This window comes from Balaenoptera physalus (assembly GCF_965194825.1).
Source record: "Balaenoptera physalus genome assembly, chromosome: X".
NCBI classification, from domain to species: Eukaryota; Metazoa; Chordata; class Mammalia; order Artiodactyla; family Balaenopteridae; genus Balaenoptera; species Balaenoptera physalus.
In genome coordinates this window covers 29307392-29323170 of record NC_138903.1, presented here as the reverse complement: position 1 = coordinate 29323170, position 15779 = coordinate 29307392, and the positions used below count along the sequence as shown (strand labels likewise).

Sequence of the window (15779 nt, the reverse complement as noted above, 5' to 3'; positions counted from 1 at the left end):
ATAAGCTAGCTATAGAGACTGCCTCTTTAGGCTATCATTGGCTGCCTTTTTTATGCTACCAAAATACTGTCTGTTTTAGATATTTTTAAGGTGAAAATACAGTTAATCATTAAATGTAATATCTGATAGAATGCAATGTACATGTAGATATATAATTAAATATTGGAAGAAAATAAAGAAGAAAAAATAGGAAAAAGAGGCCTACAACTATCACGTTGAATTGTTTAACTTGGTGAAAATTCATCTTGAAAAAAGGAAATCCCAGCAAATTTAATGTAAAGTGGTAAAAGACACCACTGAAACCAGAGAGATCTGAGTTAGAATTCCCTCTCTTCCATTTAAAGTCTATTTATCTTTTGGTAACTTACTCAGCATCTCAGTTTTCTCCAGTGGGAAATGGAAGTAATAACTGTTATGTTGCAGGGGGTTTTGTAGGAGTCAGTGGAATGGGATACGTGAAAGCACAGAGCCTAGGGCCTGGTTCATAGTAAATGTTTAATAAATGTGAATTCCATTCCTTTCCCAGTAAAACAGTAGGGAATTGTGGCATTATTTGGGTTCTAAAATTATTTAAAGTTCCTAAATGGAGGTAGAGATCTGAGAAGATCCTCAAGGTATTCAAAACTATAACCATTGCATCTTAAGAGTAGGACTCAGAGAAGTTTGACAGACTACTGTATTGTGAGGCAGCTCCACAGCCAGGAATCTTCAGGATGGCTTTTTTTTCGTGCTGGCAAATGCCTGTTTGGATGGGGAGACCCAGTAGATCATGAACCCCATAAAACTTCAAAACTTAACAATATACAATATTTTTCACCTTGACCGTACATTAGAGTCATCTGGGTGCTTTTAAAAATACCAGTGTAAGGATCCCACCTCCAAAGATACTGATTTAATTGGTCTAGATTGGGGACCCAAAATCAGTGTTTTATTGCTGTTTTTTTTTTTAAATGCCACAAGTGATTGTTATGTGCAACTGTCTCAGCGTAAACATAAAGCCTTGACTCATATAATTTCTGCCTCAGTCTCTTCTGTGACCAGAACATGACCAAATGCTTCCTTCTTAATATTCTTTTCATATGAGATGTTAACATATTACCTTGCACTAAATTCCTTCAGCATTCCAATTTAAAATGTTAGTGGATACAATGAAACAGGAAGGATAAAGGAAGACAACACTCATCATCTGTTTTAGACTACTATATCAGTTAGTTGGTAGATTTTTTGCATGTAAGCCTACGTATAAGTTACATCTATCATCCTGAATGCTTGAGGATCTTAATGAATAGACGTTTTTAGGTCAAAATATGACTGAAATTGATAGAGTTTAATGAGATAATTTTATTTTGATCCAAAAAATATTTTGACTTTTAGTATCTAGCTTCAAAATACTTAATTTATTAGATGTTAATGTATTTTTTTAATTCCTGAAATTTTATTAAAAATTAAATATTCTCATGGGAAAAAAACACTAATACTCCATGATAGTTGTTTCCATCTTTGTTTCAATCACAAAATGTATTCCGTTTTAAAGGGAAAATCACAACCTTTTATTTTAATTCATCCTGTATTCTATACTAATTATTTATGTTAATTGAAATTGAAATATACAAATGTGAGAAACTGTCAAAATAATATCCTTGTTAATGTAATAAAATATATGCTAGGTCCATATAATCCATTTATTTTCCTTGATCCATATTTTTTAATTCTAGGCAATTTGACAGATCTGTTGAAAAATGGCGGCGGTTTCATTATGATATGAAGATATTTAATCAATGGCTAACAGAAGCTGAACACTTTCTCAAAAAGACACAAGTTCCTGAGAGTTGGAAACATGCCAAATACAAATGGTATCTTAAGGTAAGTTTTTGAGATCTCTTTTTTTCAAATTGTTTTTTATCTTCACCACAACATCACGACTACTTAACTTCTTAAATTCAGGTTGTGAAGGATGATGGAAATTTATAATTTTTGACTTTTGTTGTCAGCATTGCACCTACTAGAACTTGTCATGATCATTTTGGAAGACTATGCAGTGGACGTTTAGTGTCAGGATGGGAGTCTAGACGTAACTGGTTTACCTGATGAACTGCAAAGTGTAATTGAATCTTTGATACAGGAAAGCATCTTACAGCAGGGTGTCCTGTGGCTTTGGGGAAGTGTGTGTTATTGCCTTATGTTGGATTTTGTCCAGGAGGAGAACTTGTGGTATACTTAGCAATCATGTAGTTGCTAGAAATATCCATCATGATGAAATTACAGTTCTGTTTCCCTAAAGACAATTTGTGGTGATGTAGCAATATTTCTATATATTCTATTGACAAAATGCCTTCTGAGATAGTCCAGAGGCCAAAACAATGCTGAGTTAATTGGCAGTACTTATTGACTGTTTTATGGGTTTTGTTAATGGAAATGCAACATATGGATTATAACCAGCGTACAGTTTAATTTCAACTTGCTGTGTCTTTTGATTATGCAGATAAAGTGGATTGTAGAGGTTATAATTTACGTTATAAAGTATATGGCTTAGGTATAAGAAATTTTGTGTTTATTACACCAAATCTTAAGTACTTTTGCAACATTTTTTAGTTAAAATTGTTCAGGTTGCAATTTTCAGTCAAGTAGATTTGAACTATGGCCAGTTTTTGAATGCCAGAAAACACTGATTAAGACAGATGAAAGCAAAGAAAAGGGTAATGTATTAAATAGTCCAGACATTTCAAAATGCTGGATTCATAAAAGCAATATCATTTTCAACCTTACAGTTCTCCATTCTCAAATATTTTTTGCATAGCAAATAGGCCTTTTGATATTAAGAAAGTTAGCATTTAAACACCTATGTGTGTGTAAACTATGTAAACATAGAAAATGAGTAATTTTGAAATCTTGTGTAATTATGTGTATATCAATCAAATTTTTATACACATCAGCATCGGCATTGCAGGTACAGGAAATTTGTGGATTTCCAATCTGCCATCATACAGAAAATACATTTTGTAATAGCACTAAAGTGAATTTTGAGCTAATGCAGCATCACTAGGTTTCTGACTTAAAGGCAGAATTATAAGAGATATAAGGTGTTCTCGGGGAGATTTATAAACCTCTTGCCATTTTCAAAGATATCCATCACAAGGTAGTTACATATATTAATCTGTTTTTGTTGTAAAAATAATATATACTCATTATGAAAAAATAAAGCAATGTAGAAGTATACTGTAGGTAAATATATACATACCTTCTACTCCACAGAGGGTGGTTGTCTTGATATGGATATTGGTATATATTTCAGGTTGGCATCTCACTCAGAAATGGATACAGAAGGTTTATTAGGGAGTGCTTTTGGGAATTGAGCAATTGGTTTATGATGTTCCTTGGTATAGTTTTCTTTGTGTTTCTTCTTCTTGAGGTCTGTTAAGCTTCTTGGATCTGTGTGTCCTTAGTTTTCATCAAATTCAGAAATTTTAAAGGTGTTATTGAAAAATAATATTTTTCTGCCCTGTTCCCCTTTTCAGGGACTCTGATAACATATATTAGGCCACTCACTGATGTTTTGTTCTTTTTATTTTCAGTCTTTTTTTCACTGTAATTCATTTTACATAATTTCTATTGTCAAATGGACTAATCTGATCTTTTACCATACCTAATCTGTAGTTAATCTCATCTAGTGTATAATTTTAACCTCTGACGTTGTTTTGTGTGATTCAGTACATTGCTGAAGTGTGACTTGAGAATTTTAACATCTTTCATGTCTCTACTCAACGTGTCAATCTTTACCTTCTTGAAAATATGGAATACAGTTATAATAACAGTTATAATGTACTTGTCTACCAGTTCTATCATCTGTGTCTATTTTGGGTCAATTTCAGTTATTTTTTTTCTCCTTGTTATGGGTGTTATTCTCCTGCTTCTTTGGATGACTGGTAATTTTTGATTGGGTGCCAGATGTGAATTTTAACTTGTTGAGTGCTTGATATATTTGTGCAGATAAATATTAATGACCTTTGTGCTGGAACACAGTTAGTTTGCTTGGAAACAGTTTGATCTTTTGAGTGTCTTCCTCTTACACTTTTTGAGTTTTGAGCAGAACAACCTAAGTCTAGGGCTAATTTTTCCCCACTACTGAAGCAAAACCCATCTCAGTATTCACTCTGATGCTCTGTGAATGATGTTTTCCACTGTGGCTGGCAGGAACAGATACTATTCCCAGCCATATGTGAACTCTGGTGATTGTTCCCTTTAATCATTTTGTGTAGTTCTTTCCCTAGACAGTGGTAGTTTCTTCTCATATGGGAACTGATTGGGACTGAGCTGAAGACTGGAAGGGCGTTCTCTGCACATCTCCAATGTTTATTCTCTGTGTATCTGTCTCCTCTCTGATGCTCTGCCCTGTGACTCTAGCCACTTTGGTCTCCTTGGATTCCCAGCTCCATCTCCTCAACTCAAGGAGACTCCATGGCTTTGTGAGAGTGCCTTCATCCTTTGTCATAGTTTGCAACTCTGCCCAGATAGTAAGCTGGGGCAACGGTAGGGCTCACCTCATTTGTTTCTAATTTCTTAGAGATCACTTTTTTTAAATTACCCAGTGTATAATGTCTTAAAAAACATTGTTTCATACGTTTTGTTCATTTTTAAAAATTTTTAACCAAGAAGTTAAATTTGGGTCCCTGTTACTCCAACTTGGACAGAAGCAGAAGTCCAAAACAAACAATTTTTATGTCATTTGATATTTTAGTATGTTTACTTCTATACAATCTTAAAACTATATGATAATTTTAGTTGCCTTGAGAATGACTAAAGGTCTCCACTTCTTGACACTGGGGTTTAGTTGTGATTGATGAACATTTTATCAAAACTTTTTTTCCATTAATTGGAGAATTTCTTAAAAGACTATTTTATTTAGTCTGTTTTTTACTCAATGAAATAGTAAAGGGAATTCTGGATGTCCAGGGAAAAGTTTTTCTAGCTATGGAACTGTGAATGATATCACAAATATTCTACGCAGTTACGTTTTTTTTTTCCCCCTGGTGATTAGGAAGGTCCAAAATCATGCACATTCACATGTGCATACCTGCATAGACACACATAAACATAAGACATCTGGAGTTATCTTTCCGTTCTGGTAAGTCTCAGAAAAGGGTCCAGAAAGGCACTATAAGTCACCTCCATTGATAAGACAAATGGAAACTGTGGTAATTTCAGCTGTCTTGGTCATTATCATTGTTGACTGACTAATAATGAATAAGAGAGTTTAAATTTTTGATGAGAAATTATTTTAGGAAACAGAATGTAGATGCTGCCTGTTAGCAGCAGACAGATTTGTTGCCATGAACCAGCAATAGTTACTTTAAGGAAAATCAACCAAGCAGCCCATGTACTAAAGAAATATTTACAGGGGTACACTGGAGTTTAAAGCCTCATAAGAATAATTTTCAGCAAAGATATCATATCTAGATATGAAATAAAATAATAAACAGGTACATGTTGTAAGTTTATCTGTATAGACTTCTATCAAACTGCATTTTATTTATCTTTTTAACTTTAAAAAGGACAAATCATTGTCCTACTGACACTTAGTGTTACTATTCAAAATAAAGTTGCTGCCAATACCAAAAAGATCACCTGGTTCCATGCAACTCAGCTATTGAATGAATGCAACTCAGCCATCACAAATGAATGATAAAATTAAATATATTAATTAATATTTTTCAAGATATTCCAAAAATATGTCATGCCACCATGGGGAATCTTTTAGAAATATCACATTTTTTACATGAGAAAATATCAATCATGTTACATGCCACTAAAATTGGTCTGTTAATAAGCTCATTCAATTATTTATGTCTCTTAAATATTCATTCAACAAGCAGTAACTGAGTACATATGGAAAATTTTATCACCCACAAAAATATTGACATGCCACATTAGTCTCTAGTAGAAGTTTAGAAAATTGGCTAAAAAGTTGGAAGCCACATTCAGAAACTGTGGGTTCAAATCCCAGCTCCTTTAGCTCCTTTAATAGCTTCAGAATCTTGTGAAGTGTCTTAAATCTCTATGTCTCTGTTTTCTCTTCTCTTAAATAGTAAAAATGAGATGTGCATAAAGTACTTAGAATTGCATTCTCCACAAAATGCTCATTAAACGTGAGATCTTATAACTAATCACACTTCCTAAGTGATTAGCCTGTATCTATAAGAACAAAAGTGCATTTACTGAATTGCTGTCCCCAAATATCTGAAATACAGATTGAATAACCAGGCATTTTCAATAATGCTTACTTTTATGACTTATGATGTTTTCTCAAAGTATAGCTCTTGGATTGGAAAGTGAGGAACATTCCAGTTCAACCAAACAAATCTTCCTCAGAAAGCTGACACATCTGCCTCTTTTTAGAACTAACAAGAATAAATGTTAATGGGAGTTTTCAAAGGGAAAGCTGAGCACCATGAAGGAAAGTTATGAAAATAATGTTAACTCATCTAGTGACAGAGTGAATTGGTGTGCCAACAAGTACCTTGAGTGAAAACAGAAAAGTGGAAGTCATAACATGTCCTAACATTTAGCTCTACATGATCTTCTAGAGTAGAAAGAAATAATTTTTAAAGCATGGGCTGTTATTTTAAAGGAGTTGAAAATTCTTGAAGTTGACAGTAGAAACAATAAAAATCAAAATTAGATTGAATATTTAAAAGAGTAGAATAACCTTGCTATTAATGGAAATGGAACCTGTTTATTTTATGGGACAGTGCTGCTTAGTGAACCGTATTAAAAATTAACAGCACCTTCTAAATAACGTTGCCTTGGGCAAGCATGAGACCTTGAAATCTTAAGAAATTTCATTTGAAATTAACCTAAAGAAGTAAACAGAAGTAGGATTATTTAGATGAAACTTTTTAGGCTTTAAATCAGTGAATGGTAAGCAAACATAGGGAGTGAAACAGCAATGTGTTATTGTGACATTAGTTAACTGCTGTTTTTAGGCAAAATATCATCTTCTTAAAGTTAGTCTTCCGGCATATCTTTCAATGTTACTGTGTTTTACTCCATTGTATGGTAGAAGTACAATATATTTTTGTGTATTGCTGTAAATAAATTCAATTAAAAACTGTTTACTTTGTAACATAATGATAAATTTTAATTCATTGTGATTGTGGGTACTTAAGACAGCATGGATTAAGTATGTCATATCATAATGTTTATGTTCATCATCAAATCTCAAAAAAATAGTTTAAATTCATGTTCTAGTTAAGCAAAATACGCTTTTTCTTTTCTCAAATTGGAAGTTTGCATGGAGAATGGGAAATTACATATAAACTGTATAGTTGTAACATGAGAACATTTCTGTGATCTCTCAGATGAGGAAATAAATCAAGGAAAAAAGGCACTAGTTTCTTGCAGTTGAGGGAGAGAAGACAAAGAAAGAAGCATCTAAGAGAGTCAAAGACAGTTTTAGCTGCTCTTCAGCCCTGCCTTACCTTGGCTATTTGTGATGGAAGAAAATTCTAGAGCACTTTGTAAAGGACCCAATTCTTACAAGTTTAGATTCCAAGAACACATTGGAGCTGGGTAACTCCACCCAAAAGCTTGAGACAAAGTGAGTCCATAAAAAAGCTGTCTTCCTCTTACTGGAAATACCCAGACTTTCTAATTATTCTCACCCTGATTTCTGAGCTTGCAGCCTAGAAAGCCCTCAAGTGGTAGGTCCCATCATTGAAAAACCATTGGCTTGCTCAGAAACAAAGAGTGCTGAATGGATGTGCATAGATCACTGACACTATCTGCTAGTGAGTGTTTGTATTTTTATTTGGATGTACTTTAATACCTAATTGGTAATCTACTCCCCCAAAGGATTCTATAGGAGATAACTGACTTTGAATTAATATGGAGTAAATCAAAGGCTATGTAGAAAAAGGCATATGGTATAAAAGACCAAATTGCATACAAGTATGTTTTCTGTGTAGTCAGTTTTTACAGTGCTGATTTTACCAGCTGGCTGGTGAGTTTGAAGGCTTCTTAATGGCCGCACTGCTGGGACTCAAATGCTGATAGAAACTTTGATAGAAAAATCATTTGAGTAAAAATTTCTGCCATCTGTTGTCCTTCATTGGGACCCCAATGTTAAGAATAATTCATACTACTGCTGGCCCTTTATATTTCCCCAGCAGTAATAAAATTTCATAAGATTTTGTTTGGTGGTCACAAAGCTACCCTGGTTTCTGTAGCTAGATGATATACACTAACATACGAGAATCAACATGAAAATTTACTGCGAGGAGAATTTGTCTCTAGTCACTTACTTTAGGGTTACAGTGATGTGTAAGTATGGGAATACATCTTAAAGTAAGCTTTCCAATGTTATTAGCTGGTAATGGCATGAGAAGTCAGTCTCTTAATACAGTTAAACAGTTGGGTACTTCATTCTTACGTAAATATCGTTAGCTTTTTATTGCTGCTTAGAAACTCCTCTATAACTTCTTGGCTCCTATGCATCTTTTCAGAAGTAGTAATAACAGATTTATTGGGAGTTTGGCAGAGTGCAGAAATTCAGAGAGGGGCTCTAAATTGTTGCCTATCAAATGTGTCTTTCATAAGATAAGTATATTAAAATAATTGGATAAACTCAATGGCTAGTTCTTTAAGTTCTGTTGTCTAGCATGATATGTTTAAGAAGATGAAAAATTGCTCTACATAATGGAAAAGAAGCAATAACAATAACCAAAACTATAACTTACTGTAATAGCCACAACTGTAAAGAACTGCTTAAAATTCATGAAAAAACATATCATCCCTAAGGGATCCCCATTCTTAGAGTAAGAAATTATTAGGAGAGTAAGAATCTACCAAAAAAAAAAAAAAAGTGAAGCATGCTAATTGCAAATTCCAAATTGGAAAAAACCCTGCTCACATCAACATGGAAGCAATGTGAAGCAGAAATTATTTAATGAAAAATAAGATTAATGCTAATATAAGTAATTTTTATGAAGTACAATACTTTGCAAAGAGGATGTTCCAGCCACTGTGATCTCATTGCTGTTTCTTCTCTCATAGCTTCTTACTGTTCCTTCTAGTGCTCGTTCCTACCATTAAACTTGCTTTTCTCTTTGCTAGAGGGTTCTACCCTATCCTCAGTCTTTATCCCCTATGTCCTAATCGCCTCCCTCTCAGGACTTTTGTACACTTCTCTTTACTTACATATGTCCATGTTCTGATGTTATCTTCTCAGATATGCTTTTTGTGAATTCTCCTATTTTAAAAAGATCACACACACACACACACACACACACACACACACAGGGAGAGAGGATTAATTTCTCTCCAAATTACCCTGCTTTGCTTTCTTCATAACATTGTCGATTGCTGAAATTTTAATATATGTTTGCATGTTTATTTTTTATCTTTCCCACTAGAATGTAAATCTTGCAGGGACCTTATCTTCCTTGGTCACTAATAGGTCTTCAGTACATAGAACAATCTCTTTGTACATAAAATATATAACACTCACGATGATGAATAATTGGATAAATGAAAGGATTATATTTTCATCATATTATTCCCTAAGGCAAACTATCCCTAAGCTTGTCCTTTCTTCCATTTTTACCCCATCTCATATCCAAGAAATTCTTCCTTCCAAGGAGCTGCCCTCTCCTCTTCTTTGTACAGAACACTTGAAACTCTCGTATTTGCTGAAAGTTTTTAGCAATATGATGGCTTCATTCTCTGACCCTTTGAGTGTATCATAAATATCAAAATCCATTCAACAAATATTTAGTGTAAGCCTAGTGTGTGCAAGGCAGGCACTTTGCTTGCTACTAGGGATACAGACTTGGCAAAGAGCCACCTTTCCCTTAATAAGCTCACAGCCGCATGTGTTCAGCATATGAAGGCCAAGGTAGAAACACATGGCCATATGTAAACACTCTAGAAAGTCCTGGAGCCAGCCTAGGAAAATGGGTCTTCTTTCTACAGCAGTTATTTGTGTCCCTTTAGTCTTTCTTGCCATTCCTCCATTACACCTCTGGGATTCCCAAACTCAATTGGGAGAACGAGATTTCGGGAAACAGAAAAGAGCAATATTGTGAAAGGCAGCATAAGGAAAGAGCTAGCTATGAACAAGTCATACAAAGAGAGTGAGAAAATGTTCTGACGTGAATTTTAAATTTTGAACGATGATAAAGTTGACAAATTATAGTACAAGAGGCCTGTTCATAGATGAGTTGGTTCAGGATGAACTATTCATCAAGCTGAATAGCAAGTATTTAGTCATAAGAATGGTAAATCTTCCTGCTAGATAACCAAATTATAGGTACAAGCCAGAGACCAGGATTGTTTGCAAACATCATAGTTAAGAAATTTTTAAATTCTTGCTCTTTTTTGAAGCTATAATTGACAGTATTTTTTTTTTAAGGAGGAAAGATTCAGGGACATAGGTAACTGAAAAATAGTAGATAAGCCTGATATGAGTACATATCAGACTGTGTGGTGGCATATTTCCCCTTGAGGTTTTATTGGCACATTATTATTTTTATTTGTCAATAAATAATTTTACTTTATAACTTCAACCTGAAACAAAATAATATGCCACCATAGAATCTAGGGCTCCATGTGGAGCATTGAACTGGTCATTATTAGGAGTAAGTATCTCACCTATGACATCCCTCAGATGTCAAGCAATTAAATGAATTTGATATAATACATAGTACACTAAATATTATTGACCCTATAAATATTAAATTCTTCAGAAGAGGAATTTTATGGGACCAAATCCTGCCAGCCACCTGTTTTTGCAAATAAGTTTTACTGGGACTCAACCACATTTATTTACTGTCTATGGTTGCTTTCTGGCTACAAAGGGGGAGATAAGTAGTTGCCATGGAGACTCCCTGGCCCACAAAGGCCAAAGGATTAACTATGTAGCTCTTTACAGAAAAAGTTTGTTAGCTCTTTCTTTAGAAGATAGAGTCATAAAAAGTTGCAATAAAAATTCAAGGGTCCTTCTTACCCTCTCTTTAAATATTCTTTGTTACTTGAGATAACAGAGAAATAGACTTCAGCCATGCTCCTCAAACACACTGAAAGTCATGGTAGCAAAAAAGTAACTCCAAACAGAGTTGTTATTTGAGTCAACTTTCAACTCCATGCATTAGGAGAAGGGGTATGATTAAAAATAAAAAGAGGTTTTAAAGTCACTTAAATAGTGTGTGGTGGACTTAGACATTTTGAAGAGTATATAGGAACTGTTCTCCTTACTGATAGTACCGCCAGGTCCTCTTGATTACCTGAGCAGTCTTCATGGGACAATAAGTCAAGTATTCTGACCAAAGAGAGTTCTCGAAGTTGTTCTGCCAGAGCCTTTCTCCCACCATCTCAGTGGTCCTAAGCATAGGTCCTAAGCTTGGCCAATCATATTCTTTCTTGAGACTTTTAAACTTGAGATAAGAGATATGGTTGGACTTCATTCATTCTAATGAGAATGCCTGGTCAAGACCAACAAGCTACCCTTGCTGTGGGGACTGTCTGGAGTCCTGATTGTTCCAAGCCTGATTCTTTGATTTTCCTTTCTGTCCTGTGAACCTCTCCAGTTCCTTATCATGGATTTCCTTATTGGCAGAGGCAGTTTCTGTTGCTTATAAATGAAGAACTCTAAACAGAAACCTAGCGTAATCAGAGAAACTCTTCTAGCCTGGTTCCTTTTATAAAGAAGTTTGAGTCCCCTTGGAGAGCCTGTACAACATAACCATTTGCATGTAATGAACAGTTTGCAATACTTTGAGATTAATGTGCAATTTCTATTTGATAAGAGAGAAACAATTAGGATCAACCGTGGTTGTATATTCTATAATACAAATGTTTCCACACTTTAAGTGTTGGATCATTATATGAGATTCATAATTTTGTCCTGTTGTACCCACTTTTGCACTACCATTCAGTCTTAATTTATTATACACTATTAAAAGTTTTTAGGTAATTTGTTCTTATTGCTACTCAGACATCAAAATATCTGCTGGCTGTGAAAATGAATAAATTTAATGTTCTAGCATAGTTCTCCAAATCCTGGCATGACAATAATAGTACAAGCTTATATTGTATTATAAATCCTAGTTAATATGATTTTATTTTGAAAATCCCATTTTACTGCTATTTTTAAATAATACATTTTCGAAAATGTTACCTTTGAATTTCTATTTGTACTTAAATAATAGATGATACTTGTATGTGCTTACAAAAGGGCAATATATGTATTTTTAAATATTAATAATGGATTGCTGAAACAACCTTAACTTTAAAACAACACAATTATTTAAAAAAAATAATAAGCTATGCAGCATGCTTTAACAGCGGCTTATAAACAGTTGTTTAAGATCTGTATGCTGTAATAAGCAAATTCTACCAATCCATAGTTCATAGGAATTTGCAAATTTTATCTCATAATCAGGGCTATCCCTAAAAGAGTTTTCAGGGCAATTCAACCAGTACATAACCACCCAAGATAATGTAATCTAAGGAGGCTAAACTGTTGAAATCTTTCATAGTCTCCTTGGGATATCATTAAGAACAGAAATTTTGAAATAGAATTGGAATGATGTTCAAATAAGAGGAGCACACGACACCAACCACTCCAGTGCACTGGGCTTAGGAGGCTACCAGTTAGTTGTCCCACCCAAGGGATGGATCTGCCCATAAGATTACCCATATTTTACAGAACCTGCATACCACCACTACGTTTGAACATTTAGCCCTAGCAATTCCTTATATTTCAATTAACCTTTAAAATCAATACACTTATTCAGCAAACTTTTACTTTGGAGCTACTCTGTGTCAGACCCTATGCTAGGTGCTCAGGACATAAAAATTAATAGAATCCCAATCTACTCAGAGAGGAATCAAGGTTCACTGAAGTTGATGGACATTTAAACAATTGAAACATGAGTGGTATATTCAGTAGATGGATATTTAAGCGACTAAAATAACATGTATGAAGTATAATAGAGGTATGTACATAACCGGGACATTGGGGAAAAGGCAAGAAAAGGAGTAACTAACTGGCTAGAAGATTTGGAAGTGCTTCACAGGAGAGGTGATGTGGGAAATAAGTGAGGGAAGCCTACATCCAGAAAAAGGGGGAAACATTTTAAAAGTGATGGTATTATGCAAAATTGTGATTTGATTAGGGCACGATGAGGTGCTCTTGGACCGATTACAGGTACATGGAAAGAAATGGCAAAAGGTGATGCTTAGGACTCATTTCCTTTCCTGTTGGTTACGTTTTGGTTTATTTTTTCTATTTTTTCTTTTAATCTAGTGGACTAGTATTTTCCAAACTGTGAGTCATGAAATCAATTTGTGGATCACCACAAACGTTTGTGTTTAGTGAAACACAATAGAAAATATCAGGGTTCATCACACATAGGAAAGTATTATTTCCTAGATCTTTTTTTGTTTTAATCGTGTGTATGTGTGTCTGTGTGTGTGTATGTGTGTGTATGTGTGTTGGGTTATTTCTGATTGAGTGTCACAAGGTAGTAATGTGATGAGTATAAGGGAAGAATTTAGTTTTTAAAAAATTAAGAAGCCAGTGTAGGAAATGCTTAATTTGGGAAGATGATATAAAATCACTTTTACAAAAACAGGCCCAGCATATACCCTGAGAAAACCATAATTCAAAAAGAGTCATGTACCACAATGTTCACTGAAGCTCTATTTACAATAGCCAGGACAAGGAAGCAACCTAAGTGTCCATCGACCAATGAATGGATAAAGAAGATGTGGCACATATATACAATGGAATATTACTCAACCATAAAAAGAAACAAAGTTGAGTTATTTGTAGTGAGGTAGATGGACCTAGAGTCTGTCATACAGAGTGAAGTAAGTCAGAAAGGGAAAAACAAATACCGTATGCTAACACATATATATGGAATCTAAAAATATAATAAAATAAAAAATGGTCATGAAGAACCTAGGGGCAAGACGGGAATAAAGACACAGACCTACTAGAGAATGGACTTGAGGATACGGGGAGGGGGAAGGGTAAGCTGGGACAAAGTGAGAGAGTGGCATGGACGTATATACGCTACCAAATGTAAAACAGATAGCTAGTGGGAAGCAGCCGCATAGCACAGGGAGATCAGCTCGGTGCTTTGTGACCACCTAGAGGGGTGGGATAGGGAGGGTGGGAGGGAGATGCAAGAGGGAGGAGATATGGGGATATATGTATATGTATAGCTGATTCACTGTTATAAAGCAGAAACTAACACACCATTGTAAAGCAATTATACTCCAATAAAGATGTTAAAAAAAAAAAGAAACGGGCCCAGAAAGATGTAACACAATATTTATTTAATTGCAGTAGTGTTTAAAGTTACTTTTAGTGCCTTTATATTTAAAGATTATAAGAAATATTATTTGATGTGATTCTCAAAAAAAAAAAAAACCCAGCAAGATAAGTAGAAAAGTTATTCTTATAACTTTTTACAAGACTCAGAACAGTAAATATTTTACCCCAAATAACAAGGCAAATAAGTGAAGGCCTTGGGATCTGAATATCATACGGCTTACTAAGCATCAGCTAGAAGTTTGAGATGTTGAGAAAAAATTAAATCTCAGCTCTGCCTAATAACTATTGAGGAAACGAATAAAGAGAATAATATCCACCACTCACTATATGGCCAGGCCCTCTTAAGAGGCCTTAAGGATATTAAGTAATAAAGATGAAACTTCTTTCATCCATAAAAATGCTATTTCGTGATAAGTATAATCCTAATTAAACCCACCTTATGTCATTATCAGTAAGGGTGAGACATAACATCTTTATTGCTATGGGTTATAATTTGACCCATAGTACATCAAAATCAGAGTATTACGAGGGGTTATTTTTATTATTAGAGATGATGTTAGGCTTGTTAATGATGGCAATAACATTAGTCATAACATAGTAAGGCACTTTCTAATTTATGAAGCACTTTCAATTACATTGTCATATTAATCTCCTGTTGAGATATAGATTTGGGGGATCCTTTATAAGATGTAGGTTATTGAGGGAACAGAAGATACAGGGATACTCATTTATTTCTCCATGATTTGAAATAAAAGTAGAGTTTTGGTAGGAGACCAGAATTTGGTAAGCAGCAGTCGTATATGGAAGACTTAGGCATTGGTCTGTGTGTAGCGATGGCTGGTGTTCTCTAAGACAACCTTGACGGTGAAAGGCTCCTGGTTCCCACAGGGCAGAAGCCCTTTGAAGGTCACAGCCTAGTGTTTAGTAGTGGCCTCCCTTTCAGAATACTCTCAGGATAAAATCCACCATGACACATATGGTTCCTTCGAGGCAAAATTGTTTTCCCTTGACATTGCACAGCTATGGATATCGGCATTCTTTGCTTATTCAACATGTTTTTGTCAAGGGTCAGGACGGTGCTGCATACCAAAAGTTTCAATGTTGAACCAAACAATGCACAGTGGCCTTACATCAGTGGGGGAGGCAGACGTCTGTCTCCATGTGAGGGGATGAGGAATGTATCACTCAAGGAAGTTGGTCTAGTGCAGAGAGCAATAGATATGTAGACCTCAGAGTTGGTAGAATACAGTTCTCAAATTCTGTCCTGGAGTTCCCTGGCTGTCCAGTGGTTAAGACTCCGTGCTTCCACTGCAGGGGGCACGGGTTCCATCCCTGGTCCAGGAACTAAGATCCCACAAGCTGCGCGTTGCTGCCAAAAATTTTTCTTTTTAATTAAAAAAAAAAAATTCTGTCCTCACTGTGTTTACAAAGTCCTGTGACAATA

At 34.9% G+C, this 15779-nt stretch overlaps 1 protein-coding gene across 5 annotated transcripts in view; it reads left to right on the top strand.

The window, feature by feature from the left end:
- DMD (dystrophin) overlaps positions 1-15779 on the top strand; it is a 2259822-nt gene that overhangs the window by 1357346 nt on the left and 886697 nt on the right. For all 5 annotated transcript variants that reach the window (XM_082446317.1, XM_082446321.1, XM_082446320.1 and 2 more), the window contains one exon: positions 1716-1863. In XM_082446317.1, coding sequence (XP_082302443.1) covers positions 1716-1863 — 148 coding nt within the window. The remainder of the gene's footprint in view (positions 1-1715; positions 1864-15779) is intronic.